The sequence below is a fragment of the Megalobrama amblycephala genome, linkage group LG17, assembly GCF_018812025.1.
Source record: "Megalobrama amblycephala isolate DHTTF-2021 linkage group LG17, ASM1881202v1, whole genome shotgun sequence".
Classification (NCBI taxonomy): domain Eukaryota; kingdom Metazoa; phylum Chordata; class Actinopteri; order Cypriniformes; family Xenocyprididae; genus Megalobrama; species Megalobrama amblycephala.
Window position 1 is genome coordinate 31,808,813 of NC_063060.1, and position 27,215 is coordinate 31,836,027.

A 27,215-nucleotide genomic window follows, 5' to 3' on the forward strand; every position below is an offset into this window, starting at 1 on the left:
TTTTTTTTATTTTATTTTTTTCCAAGTTGGAAACTATGAGTCGTATTCATTAGCTCAGAACAAACTATAGGCAGCTTTAGCAGTTAAAGGTTGTTAGGAACATTGACACTTATTTGTGGTTGAACAAAGAAAAGTGCATTAATATGATTTAGTACTGTATTTTGCTGCCATGAACAACAAAGCTTCACATGGATTCATTTTGGTGTAATGAGTGTTGCCATAGAACGAATCATTTCAGAGTCCAAGGGCGTAAGCAAGTCAAAGTACAATTTTCGAGTTGACATCTAGTAATTGTGCTAATCCAGACATGCAAACCCAGCTTCAACTCTGACATTCATCTGTCTGTCAAACTGAACGTGCCTCGGCAAAACCCGACCAAAGCAACATGATAAACTGTACCCTGCTCTGTTAGCACGTCATAGTGTTTTCCATTGACAATATGTCAGATTTTAGAATGATAAATTTTTTTTTTTTTTTATGGACGCCTCAGGGACCTACACGTGTTTACTTATCAAATGTGATACTCTCATTATAAGTATAAATGTTATGTCCAGACTGGAACACAAACTGCATTAATTGGTCTCTGCTGTATAAAAACTTGTCAGTGACTGTCAGCCAGTTGTAGTTGGTCAAGCACATTAAATTCTTATCCAGTCACAACAAACACGTCAGACTGCGCTAACCTTGTTTGTGGTTATTGGCACGCTTCAAATTGATCTTCCACGTTAAGATTAGGTCATTTGGCTTTTTAGACCTTTTTAGGAACTCAAATGCCAAGATTAAAATATCAGGTTTTTTTGGGCAAGACTCTTAAGGTTTTCACCATCTCATCATCGTAAAGCCCTTTGAATCTTCTGCGTAATAGACTCATTGGTCTGACTAACTGACTATAAATATAGCACTGATGACTCACTGAAAGACTGAATACACTGATGACCGATTAACTGACTGACTAACCAAATATAATACTCACTGACTGACTGAATTTAGCAGTGACCCATCAAGTGATTGATTGAAATATTGCTGGCGGGGGGATACATTTTTGACTAATTTAGGCTTGCTGAGTGACATACTAGCATAATTCAGGCCCCGAATTCCTCCTAGCGGGATGGATGGTTTAGGATAGGCTGTGCTCCGCATGAATTTCTATAGCCTCTTGACTAGGCTGGATGTCTGTGGCAGGAATTTCAGAGTTTTCTATGCCAAATCAAATATGGTTTTATAGATTCTACCTCCAACAGGGGCTCATTGAAATGTCATAAAAATTACATCGATGTCCTCAGGGCTGCTGTGAAAGTAAACAAATATCCACCAAATTTCTTTATTGTTGGAAAATTGATGCATTCGCTCAATAAATAATGAATGTTAAAGGATTTTATTGGCTGGGTGAAGGTCTAGGATGGAAAATATTCTCACTCCAGATATAAGGAAGAAAGTTGACAGTGTTTCCACTCTCCAGCTCTACCTCTCTCTCTTGCTCTAATTATAGTCTGGTTTGACTCAATTAATTGAAATATTGCAATTCAAAGTGATGTGTTCCATGTTGCTATAAAACAAGCATATATATTTTAATATTTGTAATAAAAGGTGTTTTTATGGGTAACCAATACTGTGCAGTACAACTTACTTTTAAAATTACAAAAAAAACCCACTACCTTTCAAATGTTTGAGGTCCGTAACTTTTTTTTTTTTTTTGGAAAGAAATTAATACTTTTATTCAGCAAATGTTTCTATTATTATTTCTATACAATTTCTATTTTTAAAAAAATGCTGTTCTTTTCTTTCTATTTATCAAAGAATCATGAAAAAGTATCATGGTTTGTACAAAAATATTAAAAAATATAAAAAAATATTAACATAACACCGTTTTCAAAATTGATAATAATAAGAAATGTTTCTTGGGCAGCAAATCAGCATTATAGAATGATTTTTTTAAGGGTCATGTGACACTGAAGACTGGAGTAATTACTTAAATTTTAAAATATATTAAAATAGAAAACTATTTTAAATTTTAATATTTCTCAATATTGCTGTTTTTACTGAATTTTTGAGCAATTAAATACAGCCTTTTGGAGAGGCTTCTTTGAAAACATTAAAAAATCTTAACGACCCCAAACCTTTGAATGTGGAAACACGTTTTTTTTAGTGAAAGACAAAAATACATAATTTTGAAGAATCGTTACACAACTGTGGTGGTCATCAGAGACTGTCAAACTCCATAAAACATAAACCATAACCTTAAAAGTAGCATAAAAGCGGTCAGTACGACAGTAATCTTCACCTCTAGCCTATGGTCTATTCCTCAAACAAACCTGCTGTGAACTTCACACAAAACTAATGTAAATGACATTCGAACAATGGAATATAGAGCATTAATTTGGACCACATTAATGATACGCTTTTTGAAGCTTGACAGCCCCTACAAACTGTTTTTGTATGGCAAGAGCTAACGATTCTTCAAAAATGTCTACCTTTCCATAGACAAAATAACATGAGGGTAAGTAATTAATAGAAATGTTCTTTCCTTCTTTCTTTTTGCTGATCTATCACTTTAAATTGAGTGTTGGACTACTCTTATTCCTCTTTTTATCTTCCCTTCTGAGAGTCAAAATCACTAAGGTGTTATTGGAGTGACCCAGGCTACGTATATATTGATAAAGGCTTGTTTGAGCATTCAGCTCACAGCAGAACCTCCAGTGGATCTGTGAAGGCCTAATGCTGATGCTGGAGAAAAGGACCATGTGCTGCCATGGAGGTCAGGCTGAGGGACTTAGACTTGGCCTCATTGGGTTCTTCTTGCGCTATGGGTGTGTGTGTCTGTTGGCTGCAGAGCTGCAGGAATGCTGGTGTTTGCTAAGTGGAGAGAACTACAGAGACTGTCCAAACACACGTCTGTTTGCCAACTGGGAGCATATTGCTGTCTCTGTGCTGGGAGCCTCAGTGGCGGGCCCCTGAATGGAGCCTCTTGTGTGGAGAGAGAAGAGAGCTGGCCACTGAGATTGGAAAGACAACAGCGCTTAGTGCCACTGCCCTCTCCAGTATTCTGAAAGTGCTACAAGAAGACACAGTTACCCCTTTTGAAACCCAGAAACCTGTTATCAGTGCTGCAGCCTTCCAGTGCTGCTCATATTCATGTAGATTTGTAGATAGTGTGTGTTGAGTAATAGTTATGTTTTAGAATGAGGATAAGCTGCTGTTCCCATCTCTAGCGGGCCTGATAAATTGGAAGACATTCCTTTCCAGATTAACCTGCCTGACGCCCTTGAATTTCTAATCATATTTCAAATTGCCTGCTTTCCATGTACCCCATAAGCCTGCCTGATGCAGTCTGTAAAATACTGTCCCATCCTGATATACATGTTTTGTTTTGTTTTCTAAGCTAAATGTAAAGTTTTTTTTTAAATGTTTTTTTGGAGAGAGCATTGGTGTAAGGCTCGGATTAAGAGCCAAAAGCCCTACATAGTTCCCTTGGCCAGTTTGACAAGTTCTTATGTCCTTTTGAAGATCCCATATGAAAACCTAATATGACATCCATCATTCATCTATCTGCTCAAGCAAGCAGTACTCGACAAGCACTAGAGTGTACTTCTGGGATGGAGCGTGCTTCGAAAGCACCGAATGTTTTAGCTATGAGAATATAAATGGAGAATACGGTTCCGATCTTTGGCATGCTTCTGGACACTCATGTTGGAGAGATGTACTTTGCATTGCTGTGGAGTGGATGAAAGAAAGCTGCCAGTGTGGGCTCAGTGTAGACTTCACATGAGTGCTCTCTGTGTATGTACAGTACGCCATCAGGGAGAGCAGGGCTGAAAAGGCGTCCTCTGTGTGCTCGGCACGCACACCAACTCGCACTCCACCAGGCCTGACCGTGGCTCCAGGCAGCTCTCGGCCTCAAACTGAACGCTTCATTAAAGCGTACTGACTCCCCTAGGCCCGCATGTGTTCCCCGTGCTCCGTTGTGGAAGAAAGAAGGGATGAATAATGTATTTCACATTAAAGGATAGAGCCTTTCTCTTCCTTTCTGCGTAGTCATGTGCCGGACACTCATCACGGACTCTCCAGAGCATACTGTAGGTCCCTCATATAACGCATACATCCTGTTTCCAGTTTGTACTTCTGACACAACAGTAGAAAGAAAAAGTATTCTGGCAGTACTGGAGTACCATATCATGTCAGGAGTATTAAATTCAATATAATCCCTCTTTTTCCTTTTTATTTTTTATTTTATTTTATTATTTTACATCTCTATATATATATATTTAGCATATGATTAGCATATTCATGATACCGCAGCTTATACAGTTCTCAAGGCAAATGGCAACTGTATCTCATCTTTTGACAGTTTTGGCATTACCACTTTTGGTAAGGTATATAGCCAAGCCTGAAGAAATAAACCCTCCTCAGCACTGTTTGATATTTTTTTCCACGACTAGTTGCCTAATTTTCCTTTGCCATGGCTTACAAATAGAGAAAATTATATCATTTATTACAACTTTCACAGACATCATTTATTTATTGGTTCAAGATGTTCAAGATCCCCACACGCAGTTGGATTGAGTGCAAAATCCATTTCCTTTACGTCAGCAGGAATAATCTGAAGAAGCCACAGCTCTCCCTGTCCGTCTGCTGATCATTTCACTTATTATGATGATCCTAGTACATTTGTGTCAGTTGTTTGTGTGATACTTATATGTGGGTGAGTGTACACAGGACAGACCTTGATTTCTTGTACTAGTTAAGTAAAGATGGCTAAATACACAACTTGCATGTACTGCTACTTGCACACTTTTATATACTCACATATACCTCGACTGGCAAACACCCACTCGTTCGACTTTGCTCTGACTGACAAGCTGTTTGTGTTTATCATCATAGACTAATTTGTTCTACAAGGATTTGTTCTGCTAGCAAGGTCACCGTCTAGGGCCACTCACACAGGGCCCCTGTTGTGCAGCACTCGTACACGTACGCACACTTCCAGTAAGGACTCCTCCTCTGTTCTCACCAGTTAACCGAAAAAGAGCCCTTTGAAGTCAGCTGGAGTCTAGCTGTTTCTGGAAAAACAGCTTCTGAAACCCCTTTACTCCTCCTGATACGCTGTTGCCTTGTAAGATTTTGTTAATTATGTTCACCAGTTTTTACCTTACAGGTTTTGCCTCACCAAGTCTTCTTCAAATCATCTCACACTTTAATACTGTAGCTTTCCATACTACAAACTACTCATGAAGTCATGATTTTAAACTACAGTCATTCTCTACTCGTTTGAAAATGTAGTTGGCTGCAAGCGATAAGTGGCTAGCTGCAGTCAGGCTACGGTTTTGAGTTTGTTATTAGCAGTAAATAGCTGGATACAGTGAGGCTACTTTTTAGAAAATGTTAGCTACAAGCTATTTTCATATATTCACATATTTACTGTACAAAAATATTTAAGTATTTTGCTCCCTAGAGCTCAGGGTAACTGACTCTACATCATTTGCACAGCTTCATGGATAAGAGCAGGCGCCAAAGAATTCTTTTGGTGTGAATTTGCTTGTTTCGATTCCCTGATTGGTAGTGGTTCCTCTGCAGTTTATAAGGTCTTGAATGTGATTTTTACTTTCAGAACCCAACTATTGCACTCTATAGCAAGAGTCAGTCAGGCTACTTTCCAATCAGAACACTATGACGAGAACTAGAACATCCAAAAGATCCCTGATTTCTCACAGCTTTATTGAATGAGTTCCAGCTGAAGATCTGATAGTGTTACACCCATTATATTGTTTAGAGGGGATTTTTTTTCACACTTTACACGTGTAACGTCTTCTGAGATAGATTCATCCCTCTTTTCACTCCTATTCTTGCACCTCTTTCATGAAAAAAATGTTCCAGTTGAGCAGTTCTGGAATGTTCCTTCAGGATATGACATAGTAGTGACTAGCAATGTTGTTGTGAACAGGCTTTGGCAGCTAATGAAGAATGAACTGTAGAATTCATTACAGTCCATCCTGTGATTTATACTGGCCAGAGCATTGCAGAGCTGACTGCTGCTGTCTCGGGGGGGGGGACGATGTCTTTACCAGGTTTTGCCAGACCTCCGCTACTGTGAGCAGAGAGAGACCGCAGTGGAAAAGTCAACAGCACAATTTGGATTTGCCTTGGATTTGAATATATTTGTTCCAGTGAATCTAAAAATGGCTAATGGAGGATTTGTCTCTGATTTACTTTAGACTAACTAGTGGATGCTTTTATCCTAGAGGTTTAAGTTCACGCTGCTGACTCTGTCTTTAAAAACATCTGTACGTTACATTTGGAAATGCTGTTAAAATGATACATTACTCCATCCATTTCTTCTCTATCTTGCTTAACAGCTTTAGGGTATAAACAAGACAACCTAGTGAATGTTTCTGAAATGTTTTTGAGAAAATGATACTACTAGGTAACAAATAAAGTGAATGTTTATTTAGAGTAAAGTCTCACAGTGGGGCTCGAATTTGTTGCAAGTATTCAAACAGGAGCGTGACTTGTCATGAACGACTGTGATCCCATCGGTCATACAATCAAAGTGAGCAAGGGATCTGGAGAATGAGTGTGCAGTAAATCAGGCCTGATGAGAGGTACTCAGAGCAACAGGAGTGTTTCCATGCTGCTTGAGTCCTTTCCAGTCCTCCATAATACTTTGTCTGGACTGCTCTAGTTCCATTACCCACAGCCCTCGGTGCTGTGCCAAGTGGGGTGGCCTTTATTTGTCTGTTTGCTTTGTTTGTTTGTGTGTTCTATTCCTTGCTGGTTGGTATCTTGTAGTTATGCCAGTTGCCAGCGAGGATGGAATGATATATATTTATAATAATTTTCAGCAATGGATAGTTGGCTGCTTTGCAGGCCCAGACAGAATCTGCGAACTTTTAATTTAAACATGGCGTAATATGTTAAATGGAATTAGGAATGCTGTTCTCTAAATGCAAAGATCAGGTCAGCCAAAATATTTAATAACTGAACATGCAATGTCCAGAACATACACAGAATTTAATGACATGCATGCATCCCAGTTCTGTGGAAATCTGTGTCAAACTCAAGCCCCTTTCGCACAGAGAGTCCAGAAAATACACGGATAATGTGTACCAGGATTGTTTGATTTTGGTTCATTCACACTCTCAGTCATTTTCTGGAATATAATTATTACTAATTAAATAGTTCTACTTTGTTTTAATCAAGGCCAACAGTTGTTCACAAACAAACTGTGGTAACCATGTCAACTTATCAAGAAGAGTGTGCATTTTGTTTTGCCTTTTTTCCTCAAGTGATTGTAAAGTAGGTATGTTTAGCATACCTTAAAACATACATTTGACCATTTGTTTCTTTTCCTGTATTCACAGGGCCTGCAGAGGTTCCAATGATGTCACCCAATGGATCCATCCCACCCATCCATGTGCCTCCTGGTTACATCTCCCAGGTGAGTGCAATATTTCAAAATAATATCATTAATAATTTTTTTCCCCCTTTCCTAAGCCATATTCAAGCTGAATTTATAATATGTGTTTATTTTTTTCCACTACAATTATTTTGACTCTTCCCTCAGTATCTAAAAAGAAGGAAGCAAGAAAACCATAATAGCCTCTCAGTGGAAGCCAGGAACAACATACCCACATGTCCATAGACATGAGCTGGAATATTTGTTATACACTTCATTTAAATGACACCACACATTATAAATAAGTAGAGTTGTTACTTGAGAATGTGCTTGCAAGTGTGAAAGCTTCTATCTTTAACAAAAAAATAAATAAAAGAAATCAATAATGCCCACAGGACTGACTACCTCCCATCCTCTTACCTTTGTAAGTGAGACCTGTGGCCTGTCCAGGGCTCTTACATCTCGTTTATGATCCATTAAGCATTATACAAGAGTCTGTCGTCGTTCCAAACCGCATGGTTATTCCTATCTGGCAGATGAGAGGAGTAAACAATATGTAGCAAGTGCTACTCTGGAATGAGCTCTCCAAACCGTAATTCTTATCTTGCTCATGATCGGCCAGACATGAAAGCAGACCCCTGACCAGTAGCTGTTGGAGAGATACAATCAGCACGACAAAGGCTCTGGGCCTGGAGCCCTAGTGGTTACATTACGTCTTCATTTATAGTTCAACAGACCTCACCTCAGCATCTACTCACAAGCTGACAAATGCCATTTCTGGCTCTATGCTGCTGTTTTTTGACTATAGTTGATTTTCTTATTCACATGATTTTTAATTTAGACCTGTTGTTCTTAACCTCCTAGGTTAAGAAGAATAAAAAATGGGTTGTAGTGGGTCTTGTTTTTGTGACTTTCACGCAGTGTTTCTATTGATGGCGCCGTGCACTTATTATTCAAGGGCACAGTGGTAATTGCTCATGGCACTCTTAATCACTCATGTAAAAGATTCAAATGCCAGCTAGAATGTCATGGAGGGCCAAGCAGAGAGTAAATACATGTGAAAATGTCATGGAGGGCCAAGAAAAGTTGGGGAGATATTCTCCAACTGACCCTGTAACCAATGATGAGTAAAGGTTTCCTATGATGCTGTTTACAAGAAAGGCAAACTAGAACACATACAGATTAGGCTTCTGTTTACTTATAGTGGGTTTCCTAATTTGTTCTGTACTCTGTACTCTAAGTAGGAAAACAGAAAGGCATCATGCACCTATTTTCTTTTTGAGTGGGTGCCAGTAGCAATCCTGGCTCACTAAGTCGGCTTGGTGAGATGAGATAGGACCAAAGGGGGGAAAAAAGTTTTTAATTTATAATACTTAAAAGGCCTGGTTTCACAGACAGGGCTTAGATTAAGCCAGGATTAGGCCTTTATCAATTAGGGCATTTAGGTAGCTTTTATAAACGTGCCTTAGAAAAAAAATGCTACTGGTGTGTATCTTGACATAAAACAATGGCACTAACATATTTTTTTTTAAAGTTGCTTTCAGTTAAAACAGCTCAAACATGCATTTTAGTCTGGGACTAGACTTAGGCCTTGTCTGTGAAACTGTGGGAAAATAACATAAAAATAGTGTACATTATTTTTTTTCTTTATTTATTAATTTAAAGTTAAAATGTCAGCATGAGACGGAAGTTGTTATAGGCTTTTCTTCCCAATTGTGACGTATATCAGAGTGAAACTTCTTCTCGAACAAGACAATGATTGGATCGTTGGATGGTTGTAGTTCGCCATTGCTGTGATCTCATGCCAGTAAACACATCCTCAAAGAAGAGAAGAGATGTCGCTGCATGAGAGAGAGGAAGTTATTTTGATTAAATATTATGAGGGCGCATGAATTTTAAAAAATGATGTGCATAGATTTTTTACTTTAAAATCCACTTGACTTAAAAAATCATGCCCTCTTAGTTTGAATGGGCATGACTCTTCACCCCTCCTGTGGCAGTTGAAGGAATGTGCTAATTGTCCAAAGGTCATTGTATCTGTGTTTAATTTAGCCCAGTGCCAAATAGAAGCGGGAAGCGCCGTCAGAGCTGTGGGCGTCTAACAACAGGAGACCAGAATCTAGACAGACTTTAAATCACAGCTTTTTCTTTTCAGATTAATTTATCCTTATTGTACAGTACAGCTCTCCAAACTTGTGGCTAGTTGAGATCACCTTTGTTGAGTTATATGAAATCATAACAGCCTCTGATATTTAGCAGTCATATTGTCGCCCTTGACCTTGCAGGATCTGGCAGTGTCATTGGGTTCTCCTCCATATTGTCTCCTCCATAATTGTTTAACATGTTTTGTAAGGATTAACATGGTAATGAGATTAACATTTCTGAAATATAAAGTCATAGTAGACCATATTTGGAGACCCAGAGCAGGGTAATTATAATTAACTAAAACCAACTCGTATTCCTTATCCTCAGTCAGTCTGTTGTCTCTCTTAGACATGCATAATGAAACCATGTCTCTCACCGTGTGCTCAGCATCTGAATGCACAGCAAGGCTGAACTTGATCTGAGCTTCGCTGATCACTCTTGACACCCTCTCTCTCACACTGCTGTCTGCTTATTGATGGGCCTGTCAAACAGGCTGCCATATACACACATGTAAACACAGGATCTGCAGGTCAGACAGATGGAGTACGGTTTAATAATTGCAATGCAGTATTTTCCTTACTCTTAGTATTATGAAATAATAATGCTTGTTATTAAAGGATTAGTTCACTTTGAAATGAAAATTAGCCCAAGCTTTACTCACCCTCAAGCCGTCCTAGGTGTATATAACTTTCTTCTTTCTGATGAAAATAATCACAGAAATATTAATAAATATCCTGATGCAGCCGAGCTGTGCACAAATCCTTTAATTTTTCATGATATTGCATTGATATTTCAGGTCCTTGCATAAATATTTACGGTAACACTTTACAATAAGGTTCATTAGTTAACATTAGTTAACTGCATTAGTTAACATGAACTGATAATGAACTGCACTTCTACAGCATTTATTAATCTTTAATATTAATTTCAACATTTACTAATAATAGCGAAGATTAGTAAATACAGTAACAAATGTATTGCTCATGGTTAGTTCATGTTAGTTAATACTTTAACTAATGTTTAACTAATGTTTAACTAATGAACTTTATTGTAAAGTGTTAAACTAGCCTATTTAGTTTTTGTTCATTTTTTTTATTGGTATACATTCAGATTTACCACAGTCCTGGAAAAGCTGAAAATGTCAGGATTTTTAGCTCTGGAAAATTAATTAAAATGAAAAAAATCTTGTTTGTTTCTCACTAAAGGTGCTGGAGGACAACACAGGTGTTCGGAGGGTGGTGGTCACCCCTCAGTCTCCAGAATGCTATCCTCCCAGCTATTCTCCAGCCATCTCTCCAACTCATCACTTACCTCCATACATGGCCCCACCACCCTTTATTCCCAACTCACACACGGCCTTCTATCCACCCGTCAGCCCTGGGGACATTCCCCCCCACCAGTACTATCATCATCATATCCCGCCTATGTACAATGAAGGTAGGAGTGCATATATGATCACAGCTTACTCTCCTCTTATTCTGGTATTGAGTCAATACCAAGTAAAATCTCATAATATTTCAGTTCCACAGCCAAAACTGATAAGCTTTTGTCCACACTCATTAAAAAGAAAATCATACTTTGAGATAGCTTAGCCCCTAAAGCAGGGGTTCTCAACTCTGGCCCACTCTAGGTCCACTTTCCTGATCATACTCATCTGCCTAGAACTTTCTAGTAATCCTGAAGACCTTGATTAGCTTGTTCAGGTGTGTTTTGATTAAGGTCGGAGCTGAACTTTGCAAGAAAGTGGATCTTGAGGACCAGAGTTGAGAACCCCTGCACTAAAGAGACATGGTGATGGTAGAATAAAAAATGAAATGGGAAGAAAAAAATAAATCTCAATGCTTTGCAGTTTCTCATGTTTCGCACTCTCTCGCAAAACCTTTGCGTTCGCTTGCAAAACTTTTGTGATGGAAATTTTTTTTTGGTGGAACACAATACTTTTGCTAGAGAACGCAATTTTACCTCGGAAGAAGGATGTCGGAGCTGGGAATGACGACCACATTCAAGTACATAGGTCAGAAAATTAAGATGGACGCATCCAGGCAAACGTTTGTTGTTCTTGCTCTTTCAGAATACAAACACATAAAAAAGTGATACTTTGCACAGATAATGCTGAAGTATAATGTCCACAAATAGAGGTTGCATAATACTGTGTGCACCTGAGAGCATTATTGAGACACAGACAAACAGAAGTTCTAATAAACAACATATTACTATTGTTAATATTGTATTCTGAAGTCAAAGTTGTTGAAGTTTACTAGTTATAACTCTGACTCAAGGTACGTTTCACTTAAAAGTTCCCACTGGGGACTAGGAATTTCCTACTTCAAAGGACAAATGGAACGGAATTTTTCCTATTCCCGACTTGCATGGCACTTTCATGATTGAATGATTGTTTCGTTGCTGCAGAGATAATTCCTGTGTACGGGATGAACTATGAGCCATACAAACCACCACCAAAAAAGACAAAGGACCGATTGGAGCGTCAGAATCGTCTAAACAGCCCTCCCTCCATCTATAAGAGCAATGTGGGCTGCAACAACATGTACAATGGCTACGGCAAGGTCCACGGAAATCTTGGGGGTGGTGGAGGTGGTGGAAGCAGTCCTGGATCTAAAAAAACAACCCGTGGAGCTCGAAGTAGCCCCAGATCCAGCGAACCAGACTTACAAGGTAAGAACTTTTTCAGTAGTCTAGTCAACAGGTCTATTTCTAAATTCGTCTCTTCACTTTTTTGGAAATGATACTTTTATGTATGTACAGAACCATTCAAAAGTTTGGGATTAGTAAGATTTTAATTTTTTTAATCAAAATTGATCGGAAATGACAATAAAGACATTTATAATGTTACAAAAGATTTCTATTTCAAATTCTGTTATTTTAAACTTTCTATTCATCAAAGAGCCATGAAAAATGCAACATAAAAATGTTAAAGGTGCCTAGATTATGTTTTTAAAAGATGTAATATAAGTCTAAGGTGTCCCCTGAATGTGTCTGTGAAGTTTCAGCTTAAAATACCCCATAGATTTTTTTTTATTAATTTTTTTAACTGCCTATTTTGGGGCATCATTATAAACGCGCCAATTTATGCTGTGGCCCCTTTAAATCCCGTGCTCTCCGCCCACAGAGCTTGCGCTTGCCTTAAACAGTGCCTTAACAAAGTTTACACAGCTAATATAACCCTCAAAATGGATCTTTACAAAGTGTTCGTCATGCATGCGGCATGTATGCGTCGGATTATGTGAGTATGGTAAACTGTTATATTGTTTACATTGATTCTGAATGAGTTTGAGGCTATGCTGCGTGGCTAAAGCTAACATTACACACTGTTGGAGAGATTTACAAAGAATGAAGTTGTGTTTATGAATTATACAGACTGCAAGTGTTTAATAATATAGCGACGGCTCTTGTGTCCGTGAATACAGTAATAAACGATGGTAACTTTAACCACATTTAACAGTACATTAGCAACATGCTAACGAAACATTTAGAAAGACAATTTACAAATATCACTAAAATATCATGATATCATGGATCATGTCAGTTATTATTGCTCCATCTGCCATTTTTCACTGTTGTTCATGCTTGCTTACCTAGTTTGTTGATTCAGCTATGCACATCCAGACGTTCTGCCCTTGTCTAATGCTTTTCATAATGATAATGTTGGGAACGTGGGCTGGCATATGCAAATATTGGGGGCGTACACCCCGACTGTTACGTAACAGTTGGTGTTATGTTGAGATTCGCCTGTTCTTCGGCGGTCTTTTAAACAAATGAGATTTATATAAGAAGGAGGAAACAATGGAGTTTGAGACTCACTGTATGTCATTTCCATGTACTGAACTCTTGTTATTTAACTATGCCAAGATAAATTCAATTTTTCATTCGAGGGCACCTTTAAGCAGCACAACTGTGTTCAACATTGATAATAATAATAATAATAAATGTTTCTTAAGCAGCAAATCAGCATATTAGAATGATTTCATGTGACACTGAAGACTGGAGTAATGATGCTGAAAATTCAGTTTTGCCATCACAGGAATAAATTATATTTTAAAATGTATTAAAATAGAAATTTACAATTTTACTGTTTTTACTGTATTTTTGATCAAATAAATGCAGCCTTGGTGAGCATAAGACTTCTTAAAAAAAAAAAAAAAATCTTGCTGATCTCAAACTTTTGTGTATAAAATAATATAACATTTTTTTTTAAATAATATATTTTAATTTTTATTATAATTTTGAAAATATTTTATATCATTTATTTAATAAAAAAGTCTTGTTCTTTCATAACGTAAAGAGTCAGAGCAGAGTGAGATGGTTATGTTCTGCTTTGTGCCAAAAATTCTCAGCAATGTTTACACAAGACATTATAGATGTTATTGTGGTTACATTAAATCATCTTGTACATGGCTAGAATATTTAGCTTCTGATGTTTCACGGCTTCCATTAGACATCTGTAATGCATGTTTCCCTCAATGTGGCCACAAAGTTTTTCTCTCTCCTCTTAAAAAGAAAAAGATAAGTGCATCAATAGAGGTAAAGGAGATCGTCATGCCACGGAAACTGCATAGCTGGGAATCGCAAAGGTGCTATCATTTTTCCAGCACCCACAATGTGGCCCTTGTATCTCAGGTTGGGCCTCTGCTGAAAGGCAGCCCACATACCTGTGGAGTCACATTCTCCCAATGAAGGGGTCCTTTGAGCATGGCCACCGACCCTCACCAATTCCACATGTGCCTTATCAGGCCCCCTGCAGTGCTGATTGGAGAAGAGCTCCATTTAAGATGTGTTCACATGCCGTTTTCTGCTCTCAAGAACATTTTCTTAACATAAACATTTTTCAGAGCATACATTCATAACTGTTTTAAATTATTTAAACACATGCTATACTCCAGAAGGTCGTTGCTTTTTTTCTGCACTGTCTTCTGACAATTTTTTCTCTCTCAGCCTTCAGCGTCCTTGAAGTTTTAGCTTTAAATTATGTATGTGCCACTGATCCCAGGTGTTTCGTCAATGCATGCACATTTGCAAGTGTTGACAAGTGGGGCAAAGGGAATGACCCCTTCTTTCATTTGATCTGCCAAAAAGGCTGCTTTGGCCCTCAAAAAAAAAAAAAAAAAAAAAGGCATTCCACATTCAATAATTTGTCTTTGTGTATTATGTTAAACACACAGAACATGTAGCATTATATTCAGATGTTGTAAGACTTGACTCATTGCGCACTGACATCATGGAAACGTGATTTGTCTTCTTGAAGCGCAAGCCACTCGTCCTTTGATCAGCTCACGATAGGCCTTTGCAGTCTAACAAGCTTAAGAAGTGCTCATACACCCATATGGTGTGTATATGTTACTCACACTTAGAGTATCTTCAGGATCAAAGGCGAATGCTGACTGTGGCAGAATTCCCAGGAGATAAGACTGCCTGTGAAGCTATTACTCAATAACTTTGGCTGCTGTCTCACTTTATACATGATGGTTCGATGGTTGTTTTTGTGATGATTGTTTTTTCTTGCTTATTGAAAAACTGAAAAAGCATCTTTACAAGAGATTTTAAAATCATCCAGTTTTGACATCAAAATGTAAGCAGAAGTTGAATTAGGTGGTAAAGGAAATTGGTACAATGAGCAAAAATTTGTCGTCTGGAACCGTTTATGATCTAATAAAATGCAAATTATAGTTCACCCAAAAATGATAATTTACTCACCCGAATGCCGTTCCACATTCTCTAGCTAGCGGAACACAAAAGATGATATTTTGAAAAATGAGTTGTTTTTTTTGTTTTGGGGTTTTTGAATAAAAGTCCCATTTGGTTTTGAACATTATTGACTTTGTATTGACAAAAACCATTGCATTCGAAATATGTTCTTTTATATTCCACAGAAGAAATAAAGTCATACAGGTTTGGAATGACATGAAGGTGAATAAATTATGTTAGACTTCTTATTTTTAAGCGAACTATCCCTTTAAAGCGTGCAAATGATTGTACTGTACATGTAGTCAGGTTATCAAGCATAATCTGGTGTAAAATCCTGCATGTAAATGAACTCATTGTAGGCAAAGTGGAAGAATTTTATGGAGGTCACCAGAAGCAAGGCGCTGGGGTCGAGTCTCAAGATACTGCAGCTTGCGGCCTTCCTCTGTGGAGTCGACTGAATGGTTGATGAAGTATAGAAAACAAACTTGAGGGTTCTAGCTCACGTCACTTACTGAGGGCTACAGCCATCTGGGCCTCACTGCAGCCTTGCTCATAGGCATAAATCATCATGACCACATATGCAGAGTACTTGGCTCCCCGGATCACGCCGGAGATCAGGTTAAGAATCTTTTCTTTTTGAGACAAAGCTGCAATAGTGTAATCAAACTCTCAAAACTAAAAAAGAACAAAACAAGAGCGAGATGGAGAGAGAGATGGACAACAAAAGGGCAGCTGTCGAAAATACTTTGTTGTTGGCATAGCAGCTTGAAGATCCAGGCCACGACTAGAGCTGTGAAAACAACTCAACTTGTTCTCTCTCAGCACCTCGCCTGGACAGTCTTTGCTCACATCACCCCGTGGACACAAACGCACTCACCTCCGCTCATGAAGCTCGGTTACATAAGGCAGGAAACCACATCCCGGGGTTCATCAGCTCCTTAGTTCCTGAGCTGCAAGGATATTTGTGCTTTTTACTGCTGTACTGTCATTAACTAGATTAGGCCGGGGCTAAGCCTGTGTGCAGATGAAGACTAGCCACTAGATTAACCTTCTCGCAGCCTCAGGCTTGCAGCACTTCAACCGTAACTCCTTTCTATCTCCAGCTCTTCTTGTGTGTTTGCATGGACTCCAGCAGAAACAGATGTTCACTTCTGCTCCTCTTTGGCACTGTGCATTTCCTCCAGCCACGTGCTTTCACTCCATCATTATCGTCCAGAAGCAACAGATGTTCCTTAATCTTGGCTTTGTGTCTTTGCCACAATGGTAACAGTTTCCCACATTCACTCTCTCACAACATATGAGTCACTGAGAAACGTTATGCCCTGAGGTCGCTTCGATAACGGCATGCAATGGAGCAATGATGGGTGACGCAACTTGGGGAAACTGAATAAGATGAGAAGGTCGAGGGCAGCTAAGACCTTGTAACCGGATGCCAGCTCTTCAGCTAATTAAACATGACCTTTCTATTATCTGCCAGTACTTACTTTGTCATTTACAGTTGGGACGCCAGAACTCTTACCTATCAAGAGATTCTGGGGTTGCTTTTCAAGAAGTTGCCATAGAAGGCACTGAGAACTGGGCCAAAATCAACATTTGTGTGTTTTTCTGGGAAGTCCCTCTTACGGTTCTTACAGTAACACAATGAACAAACTGCGTCTGATTCAGCGGAAGTGTTTGACAGTGACAGGGTTATTAGTGGTGTTTTTTGCTAATTGTGCCTGTGAAGACAGCTCATAGATAGCTGAAGTTCTACTGTATCCATCAAATCAAATCTACACACACACACAAAATAAAAATGTTTTCAAATGGATAAACAAGATTAACACATATAAAATATTCAGGGACTATGCAGCAGTGGCTGAAAAGGGCAAGTTTTGTCAACTAACCTGAAACTCACATGGTCCAAAGCCCTGTTACACATGATTCACATTTTAAAAGAAGAGCAAAAATATTGGAGACATATTAACATACAAGAGCACAAGTAGGTTTAATGTAAATTATGAGATTTAGTATTAATTTCCCCCCTCCAGCTCCATATACTTCTTATTCACATTCTATAAGTAGGCACAAAGTAAATACAAAAATAGACTGGCACCTGTGGAGATTGTGCCACTGGGCATCCAGAGCAGGTCACCCCGGTTCAGTCGCTCTGCAGCTCTCAGCAGTCTCGTTTCCTCCGCCTCCCTCCGTTCCCCTCTATCCCAACTTTCTAGCCTCTGCCAACTTTCTCCATTCTTTCCAGTTCCCTTCCAGGAAGCGCTGGCGTATCCTTGTGTCCCTTGGCAGTAGTGAGGCCATGCATCTCTGCTGTGAGCGAATGCCACTGAGAGTCCCTCTGGAGATAGCTAGAGACATAGAGCTGCACACTAAAGGCAAGAGACAGATGCCAGCTTGGCAGTTGTTGAAAAACATCCATTCTGATGATGGGGCCGATGGTCTCTGATGCTGAAATGAAAGTAAACAATAGTTTATCAGACGTTTACACACATACCTACAGTATCAGTCCTACCTATGCTTTTTGTTGAAAATCAAAAAACAGGTATGAGCAATGCTAACATCTTGATCTGTTTATGTGATGGGTTTGACTGAATGTTGTCTTGTCCTCATTTTGACCTTTTCAAGGAAGGCATGAAGATAGGTACACTGATGTCTATCTCTAGATTGATATCTGTCTGTCTATCTCTCTATTTTTCTAGATAGATAGGTGATAGATAGATAGATAGCGTGTATATATTACCTAGTGCATGTCTGTTTTGAGTGCGAATGGCTGTGTCACTTGTACTATGTAAGAGTGTGAGAGTGAGCGCCCCGTGGCAGTGGTTCTCAGGGAGGCACAGGTTTGTGTGAGAGAGGGATTAGACAGCCAGCTGTTGAGCAGATGGAATGTGTGCTATGCGGAGATGAGAACGATTGGGAGCCTGCAACTCTTTCTCTCTCTTCCTCCCACACTCCCTCCTCCCTCACAACCCGTAATTAGTGACCTATTTGGTGTAGAAATGTGTAAGATGAAGATTTAAATTTTATTTGATCACCTGGCAATGTCTTGTTGCCCCTTAAAAGCAACATCTGTTTTAATATAATGCAGTGTGTATTACAAAGTGCTTAAAAAAGAAAATGCCAAGTTTGATTTCCTGGCTGTCTAGTCATCTTGACTGTGTTCTGTTAGTATAGCCACAACCTCAGTTTGTCTTTCCTAATGATTTTTTGGTTGACTAACCCATTGCTCTGTCATTTTTCACATTTTTTGTATGGCCTCACAGCAGCACCTCTCTGGTCCTGTAGGCTGTGTGTGTGTACCGAGCGTCACTAATCAAGAATGTGCTGTTCCATCTCACTCCACCAGGAGGCAGAAGTTAGCAGAGTGTGCGTGCCTCTGCGCAAAGATGGAGTTCACAAAAGAACTCTTTATTTTCTGGCTGAAGTGCATGAAAAATTCCAGGAGGTTTTAATCTAAAAGCAAACAAACAAATCGACCCCACTAACAGAATTTGGGACTGTGAAACTTGTTTATGTCTGACTGATCAGCCCTCCTGATAGTGGCGGTCTAGTTTCTCTATCTGTAACCCTATTTCAAGATGCTAGCTAGAGAATGTGAGCTGTTTTTAAGTGCCTCTATGGTGCTCCAGCACTCGAACACATTCACAAACGCACGCACAGACATGTGGGTGTAGTTACTGGCTTGACCGTTTGGCGTCTGCAGCTCTGTGGGTGTTCTTGGAGACTTTTTTTTCCAATAGTCTGCAAATTCAGTTTTGGATGTTTACCTAGCACCTCCTTATATACACATGCATGCTCATTCTCATAGAGCTAAACACCCAAACACTCCACTCACACTATAGCTCTAGACCACTGTCAATTTTTTTTTAAATGCTTCCTGAAGTCCAGAAAGAGATTTCCATGTTGTTTTAAAGAGTGTTGCAGGGTCAAGTGTGAGCTCTCTCATGACTCACCTTTGAACTTCAGCTTTTTAACTATGTAAGGGGTCCCTGGGAGATGCTATACAGTTGTTCAGAGTGTTTTTAGCTAGGGCTGGGACAATAAATCAATGCATCGCGAATCGAGAAATGATTCTGCATCGATTCTAAGATTTTCCGAATGCAACGCGATTGTCTCTCAAATCGATTCTGAGCTTAGTTTTTAACAGCAGATGGCATTCCGTGCTTTAGAAACAGCCAAACTCTGCTTGTTTCCAATTCCTTACACACACCACTTGAACTTTCTCTAAAATAATCAGTCATAAAGTTCGAAAAGGTTGAAGCGAATTACAAGGGTGTTTGCTGTGGGCTGTTTACATTAAACTCGCATCATAAAAGCATTCTGAGGTCCAAGTACATACAGAGCCCTGCACATGACAAGCAAGAAAAAAAGTAAATCGTGCTCACGATTTGCTATTTTGTTCCCATGATTTACTAAATCAATTTAGCAAATCGAGTGAAAGAATTAATAAATTGTGCACATGATTTATATATTGAGGGAACAAATTAGTAAATCGTGCACACGATTTAGCCTACTATTTTTTTTTTTTTTTTTTTTTTCTCCCTGCATGTCATTTGTGGGTCTCCATAAGTACATTCTCAAGGCATTTCTCAATGTCAAGGATACTTCCTTGGCAGGACTGGTCCTTCCAAGTCACTTCCTTCAGAGGCTAGGCGAGGCTCCTCTTTAGCATTCGGAGAACACGTAAATAGAACAGACTAGCAAGTGCACGTCATTGCGTCATTACCCCCCGGTAAACAGGGGTATGAATAACGCTGTGAATGGTATAATGGTATAATATTAATGTTAAATTACTTTGGACAACTTAACTAGTTATTTATAAAAGAAATGCCGGTGACAGCAACCAAGCTAACAATTGTTAAATGACGGTCCGGTTCAGTTAGCCATCAATAACGTAATTTGTATTTGTATAATTTATAATATCAATATGGTAGTAATTTGTATTGGCATTTAAACGTTAAACTTTATTTATCTGACATATTTACTACAGTTATAACAAATGTTTGGTAACGTAAATTATATACTTACATTTGAAAGCATATTGCCCGCTAACGTCCGACATTATTTTTTTAAATTTTTTGAACAAGATCGCAAAGCTGCGCGCATAGGATTGTGGGTGATTTGTGAGCGCGAAGAGCGTGAAGGCTACACATATGCATCCTTTCCTGTATATGGGATATTTTTCGAACAAAGGACTCAGTCCTTGTTTGAAATTCCGAGGATCCTCGACATTGGAACAGTCCTTCGACGGATGACGATGACGTAGCATCCTCGAAATTCTGGCTTCCGAGGATCCTTCCTTGACATTGAGAAACGCCTTCAGACTCCGCAAAACGCACAAGTACTCTTCTTCAATGAGCATTTGAGCATTTGGTTAAAAACTAGCCTAGAGTGCCATCTGCTGTTAAAAACTAAGCTCAGAATCAATTCAAGAGAGAATCACGTTGCATTTGAAAAATCTCAGAATCGAGTGATGCATCGATTTATTGTCCCAGCCCTAGTTTGTAATTGATTGGTAGGGTATTAAGGTTGTTTGTTAGCAAAAAGCATGATTATAGCAACCCTTTTCAACAAGCAGGCACTACACACCAAAGTTTAAAACTTGCAGTTAGGACTTTGGTCAAATGTTTCTCTTTCCCCCTCTATCACATTATCTTTCCTCCCATTCTGTCACTTCTATGTTGCCGGTTATATTCACTTAAGCTCAATCCTTTTTTCACATTCCTTATCCCCCCACCCTCCTTTATCCGTTCTCCTGTCTTTGACCTTGGCCTGTAATTGAAGGCAGAAACTCCTCTCCACCCCAGATATCCAGAGAGACACAAGAAAGAAAGAAGGAAATTAACTTATTCAACATAATGCAGAATAGGATTAAATGGCTTTACTTTTAAAATGAGAGGTGTTTGTTTCTTTCCTCCTCTTCTGTCATCTTCACTTCCTTTATTTATTTTCATTTATATATTGTGAAGCAGCAGTTATTCAGAACATGGCAGGAGGGCGAGACAGATAGTGAGCGGTTAGCCTCAACCGTCCGCTCCCTATGGAGATGACATGCGTGAGAAACAGACGTGAAGCTTTGGAAAGTCGAGTGTTGTGCTTGGCAGCAGCAAAACAGAAAGAGGTTCCCTCAGAGGGCAGGAGTGGAAGGAGAGGAGAGGATGGACATACTGGTAGTGGACTTGATGGCTAGTTGAAGTGTGTAGGTAATGAACCTGCAGAGATGACTTGCTGACCCCATGAAACTGCTTTCTTTCCTGTCTTGATGTATTTCCTTTTGAAATTGGAAGTTTGTTTTTTGTTTTTTGTTTGTTTTTTTAATAAATGGGTATTAGTTACATTAGTCATGCACCATGAGCAGGTTGAATTAGGGGGAGTGACATTCTTATTCAGGAGACAAAAAAAAAAAAATCTGTGTAGTGCAGGATAAATCTTCAAAGAAACTTAATTTTGTCAACTTCTAGCATATTGATGATCTCAAAGCTAACACATATGGATTAAGGTCATGTTTACACCTGGTCACTTCATGCATTTTACTGATAGGAGAGTTATCTAATTTGTTAAAACTGTTCCATTTACACAAATGTGTCTCTGCAAAACGAATATAAATTTGATCTTCAATTCCCACGCTATATGTAAAATTAAGAGTTACTGAGCTACTCATCTGTGGCAGGCCATATCTGTGGCGATGGCGCTGTCATATCTGGCTATAACATGTCTTAAAGCCTACATACACCCTCACACGTTTTATTTTTTACCATTTTGTTAGGAGTAAAATTAACATATGTGGTTTCAACAACCAGTTTTGTTGGAATGCGTCTCAAAATACCTCCTGAAGTGGTTTGATTGATTGCATTTAAATCTGTCTCGAAAGCATTTAAACCTGTTCTTTTCACGATCGGATAGCTTAACCATAAGTGACCAGGTGTTGAATGCTCTACAATGATGACTCCATCTTTCGTGTTAGGGTGGGTTTAAATGAGTGCTCTTTTAATGCCAAGAGCAAGGTGAGCTCATATTCTTCCACGTCTGCACAATTACTCATCTTTTTCCCTTTTTTTTTTTTTTTTTTTTTTTTTAGTAATAACTCAATTTGTCACCCACAAACAAACACAGCATTAGTAAGGTTTCCGTCTCTCGGGGAAGCCTGCGTTTCCTGTGCCTACCTCCCGGGGTCATGTTAAGGTGACTGTGTATGACATCACTGTTGCCATGACTCATGAAGGCCCAGAGGCGCTGTGAACTCTGTGTGCTATCATCTCTAGAAATGTCATACACATGTAGTGTATTTGGGTGGGTGACAAATAATGTGTCTATAAACCTGTTTTTTCAACATCAGATTAATGTTTCTGACTTTATGTAGGAAATTTTTATCTTTAGAGAGTCTGACTTGTAACCCGAAGGTCGCAGGTTCAAGTCTCAGTACTGGCAGGAAATGTAGGTGGGGGGAGTGAATGAACTGCACTCTGTTCCACTCTCATTGAATGGCCAGACCCAGGGTTTCCCAGCAGAACATTGCCCATAGCATCACACTCCCTCCACTGGCTTCCAGTTCTGATGCTTGCATGCCCATTATAGGCACTTTCGTTAATGGACAGGGGTCATCAGTCATCATTAATGGGCATTCTGATCAGTGCATGCGGCCACGCAGCCCCATACGCAGCGGAGTGCAATGCACTGTGTGTTGTGACATTCTTCCCATAACCATCGTTAGCATTTTGTGTGACTTGTGCCATAGTAGACCCTATGTTGGCTCGGACCAGACGGGATAGCCTTCATTGCCCTCGTGCATCGATGAGGATGATCGCCCAACACCCTGTTGCCGGTTTGTGGTTTGTCCCTCCTCAGAAATTCTCACCACTGCTGACCAGGAGCAACCCATAAGCCTTGCCGTTTCATAACATTTTGGCCCTTGTCAAAGTCACTCAGACCTTTATTCCTGCATTCATGATCCAACACGTTGATTGTGGAAATTATTGTTTGCTTGCCATCAAATCTACCCATGCCTTGATATGTGGCCTTATTAGAAATGATCAACGGTATTAGCTTCACCTGTGACTAGTCATAATGTTTGGGCTCATCAGTGTGTGTATTTATATAATTTAATTTATGTAATTTCTAAAAATTATTTTACATGTATACATTAAACCAAGATACCAAGGGCAGGCCACATACGCACACTCTCCCGTATGCACTAGTGAAATTCCCGTATGAGAGTGAAATTGAGCAAGAGGTTACTCGCCAGGAGAGAAGAATCTGCTCATGTGGATCCAGTGTGTTTGGGTCTGCTATGGAAATGATAAATTAGGGGTTAGTGAGCAGTTGTGCGTGTGTGTGTATAACCACACAGGCCAATAAAGATTTAAAGGTACTCTGTCAGACCGTCTGTCACTGATGATCTGGTAGATTAAGTGAGCAAATCCAGCTTTGGGAACATGAGGTAATTGAGCATTTTTTTCCACGTGCAGATTTCAAATTGGCATGGGAGTTGCATACGAGTTATGGACGTGGTTCAGTAGTGAACAGCTCATGTATCTGCTCTTTCAGTGGGGTCTGCAGTTATGAAATATATATATTTTTAATGCCTTGTTATGCAAAAAGTATTGACAGAAGGCAAAAACACCTTTTTGTTTCTCTTCAAATTCATATTTTATTTCCAAACATAATGCTGTTTTCTCATCAAATGTTTTTCTTTCTTTTTCTCCTTCAATATGTTTATTTCTTTCTTTCTCAGAGAAGTTCATGACCTGAAAAGATTACTAGTGGTTACAGGAATAGTTCACCCAAAACAAAAAAAAAAATAAAAAGATGTCATTTGGGTTTGGAATGACATGAGCGTGACTAAACGATGACAGCGAACTATCCCTTTAACATTTTATGCTTTGATCTCCTGCTCAGTTTCTGACGTAAACCTGACCCCTGCTGATTCATAATGGAATAACACCCTTTTGTTTTTCTGTTTTTCTGTCTCTTCTCCTCTTTCTCCCAACTGCAGATCATGATTCAGAAGCAAAGAGAGTTCAGGATGTTCTCTCGGGAATGGAAAAACCACAGGTGGGTCTGGAATATGAGTTAAAAACCTCACAAGTGAAGAATACTAATGGTTTTAATGTTATTAGATAAACATGGTGTCCTTTAATGACCAACAGAAAGCACAGGCCAGGCTGCAAATACAAGTGGACATAAAAACATGACATGATTAAACAAATTTGTATGTCATAAGTAGACATTCAGTAAAAGTCACTGTGATATTTTCACATTTGTTTACAATTTCAAACTGTTCCCATTGCAGCCACACAGGGGCAGCATTTTGTTTTGTTTTTATGTTCCACTGTCAAGCAATTGGGAACTAGGTGAACATTACCATCAAAACAATGTTTTCTGACCAATATGTTTGCTCTGTTCTTTTCCCATCTGTTCACTCAGCCTGCTGCTCTTGCTGTTGTTTAGTTCAGGATTATCTAAGGACACCCTGTCACTTTAAGTGATAATCCATAAGTGAAACTAACCCATAGTCATCAATCATCTGTTCTGTTTTGTGTTTTAGTTTGCATGTATTTGTTAGTGTGTGTGATATTTGAACAGCTGTCTCATTTACTCCCTCTGCGTAAGATTAATCCCTCATTACCATAATATTAGTGGCATTAAGGCAGTAAATAAGTTCAAATCTGTTTAACGCTGCATATAAAACAAATAGTCCAGACAGACATCATATTATTATATTTAATAATAACAAAGGGACATCCGTCTACCTGTCTGTGTCTGAAAACTACTATACGTTATCCTATATACTATATCCTACTATACATTGTTTATAGTGCATAAAAATGCCACTATATATACAACCGTTCAAATGTTTGGGATCATTAAGTTTGTTGTTTTTTTAGAAATTAATACTTTTATTCAACAAAAAACATCAAAAGTTAGTTTAAAAAACTTTTACATTGTTTTTTTAACCCTTAAATGCATACCTCGGGTCTTTAGTGACCTGGGACGTCATTCACTACCCTCCTCCTCGTTCATTTTTTAAAGTTAGACATCAACTTTCTTGGTATTCCTCAATCAATTCATTATAAAGAATATAACAAGAAAAAAATCATAAAATTATTAAAGAATGCCTATTTTTGTATTCATTTTTTGTAAAAATTGTATACGGTCGCTAACGACCCGAGGTGTGTATGAGTGTAGCCTAAGTATATTTTTTTCTGCACAACAATAATTGAATCTTAAATGACGGAATAAGTGCAATTCACCTTTATTCCACAAGGTGGCAATGTCTGATACACAATGCTGAAGTGACGGCTCATTCAGACAGAAAACGAAAGAATAAGAAAAACATGAAATGGTTCAGCGATTTACTGCAGAGCAAGTACTAAACATAACATAACTGTTACTGGATAGATCTGGCGAAGCTGTTAGTGATCGAAATATTGATTTTGAAGATGTTGAAAATTATAGTTTTGAGAATACATTTGAGATCACGAATGGGCTTCTATTCGTGACCTCAAACATAAAACTAGCCCATTATTTGCTGAATTTACTGGGAAATAAGCTCTGGCGAAGACAGCGATGATGGTATAAAACATCTGCTCAAACTGAGCCCTTTCAAGCTCCAAAAGGTAACAAAATATGCTTTATTTTATTCTTCTGTAATTGTTACTCTAATATCAGAGGAGTTTTATATTATCGTGACGGTAGAGATCCATCAGTGTTAGATATAGATCCGGGTCGATAAAGACCCGAATATGTAAGAATGATTGGTGAAACAGTCATGCATTTAAGGGTTAAAAAAAACTTTTTATTCATTAAAAATTCTTGAAGAAAATGCATCACGCTTTCCACAAAAACATTAAGTGGCACAACTGTCTTCATCATTGATAATAATAATAATAATAAGAAGAAGAAGAAGAAGAAATGTTTCTTGAGCAGCAATCAGCACCACAGGAATAATTTACATTTTAAAAAGTTTAAATTTTAATAATATTCCACAATATTACTGTTTTCACTATTTTTGATCAAATGAAAGCAGCCTTGGTGAGCATAAGAGACTTCCTTCAAAAACATCCCAAAATCATACTGACCCCACAATTTTGAACAATAGTGTGTATACTTGCGAAAATATACCTGCAGCTTCATAAATGGGAGAAAATGTGGCATAACATGCTGGAGTACAGAGGGAATATAGCCTGATGGATGCAGGCAGGTAGGGTGGAAAACATCTGTGGCTTAATGTGTAATGGAAGTAATGGACTTCAGTTTGCCCTCATCCTCTTCTCTGCAGCAACCTATAATGGAGCTGCCTTTCATGATCAGTTTCTTCATGAACTTAAAGTGGAGTGTTTCACAGAGTAGAAATGCACTGGACACTACAGACTGGGTCCAAAACTGTTGTATGGCTGAAGTTGAATGGCAAGTGGTGTTCTCAAAATCACAAGCCATCTACCACTTCATGCACTCCAACTTCTCATTGTAGTTGATGCAGCCCAGGATTGAGACATGGTCCAAAGAAATACAGCACTATGAGATTTATGGCAGTTTTTACAAATATAACCAGATTTAGTCATAATTTACAACTTTGACCAGTTGGTGGCACTGCACTCAAACATACCTTACCCCAAGGGCATGTTTTTAGGGCCACATACTAAACTTCACTATCAAATCTTTGCCAAGGCTGAGCATCACTTCCTGTTTGGTGTCCTTACCATGAACTTTGAGTCACCTGAAAACGTGTCCACAAAAATATCAAGCAGCAACTGTTTTCAGCATTGATAATAAGAAGAAATGTTTCTTCATCACTACATTTTAAAATATATTAAAATAAATGTACCAACCCCAAACTATTGAACGGCAAAGGTCTCTGAGCTTTTCGCTTTTGTGAAAGTGTTAAAGTATCTCTGTGAGAAAGCCAGGTCTGATGGCAGCCGGTTTGTTGAGAACATATTGCGGTAGCTTCAGAAGTGCCAGTGGCAATGCTAGCTGAGCACAT

General features: G+C 38.8%; 1 protein-coding gene across 4 annotated transcripts in view; it reads left to right on the forward strand.

The window, feature by feature from the left end:
* The window catches only part of fndc3ba (fibronectin type III domain containing 3Ba), a 157,162-nt gene that overhangs the window by 82,174 nt on the left and 47,773 nt on the right, over positions 1-27,215 (forward strand). For all 4 annotated transcript variants that reach the window (XM_048163038.1, XM_048163041.1, XM_048163039.1 and 1 more), the window contains 4 exons: positions 7,356-7,432; positions 10,741-10,972; positions 11,945-12,208; positions 24,225-24,283. In XM_048163038.1, the coding sequence (XP_048018995.1) occupies positions 7,356-7,432; positions 10,741-10,972; positions 11,945-12,208; positions 24,225-24,283 (632 nt within the window). The remainder of the gene's footprint in view (positions 1-7,355; positions 7,433-10,740; positions 10,973-11,944; positions 12,209-24,224; positions 24,284-27,215) is intronic.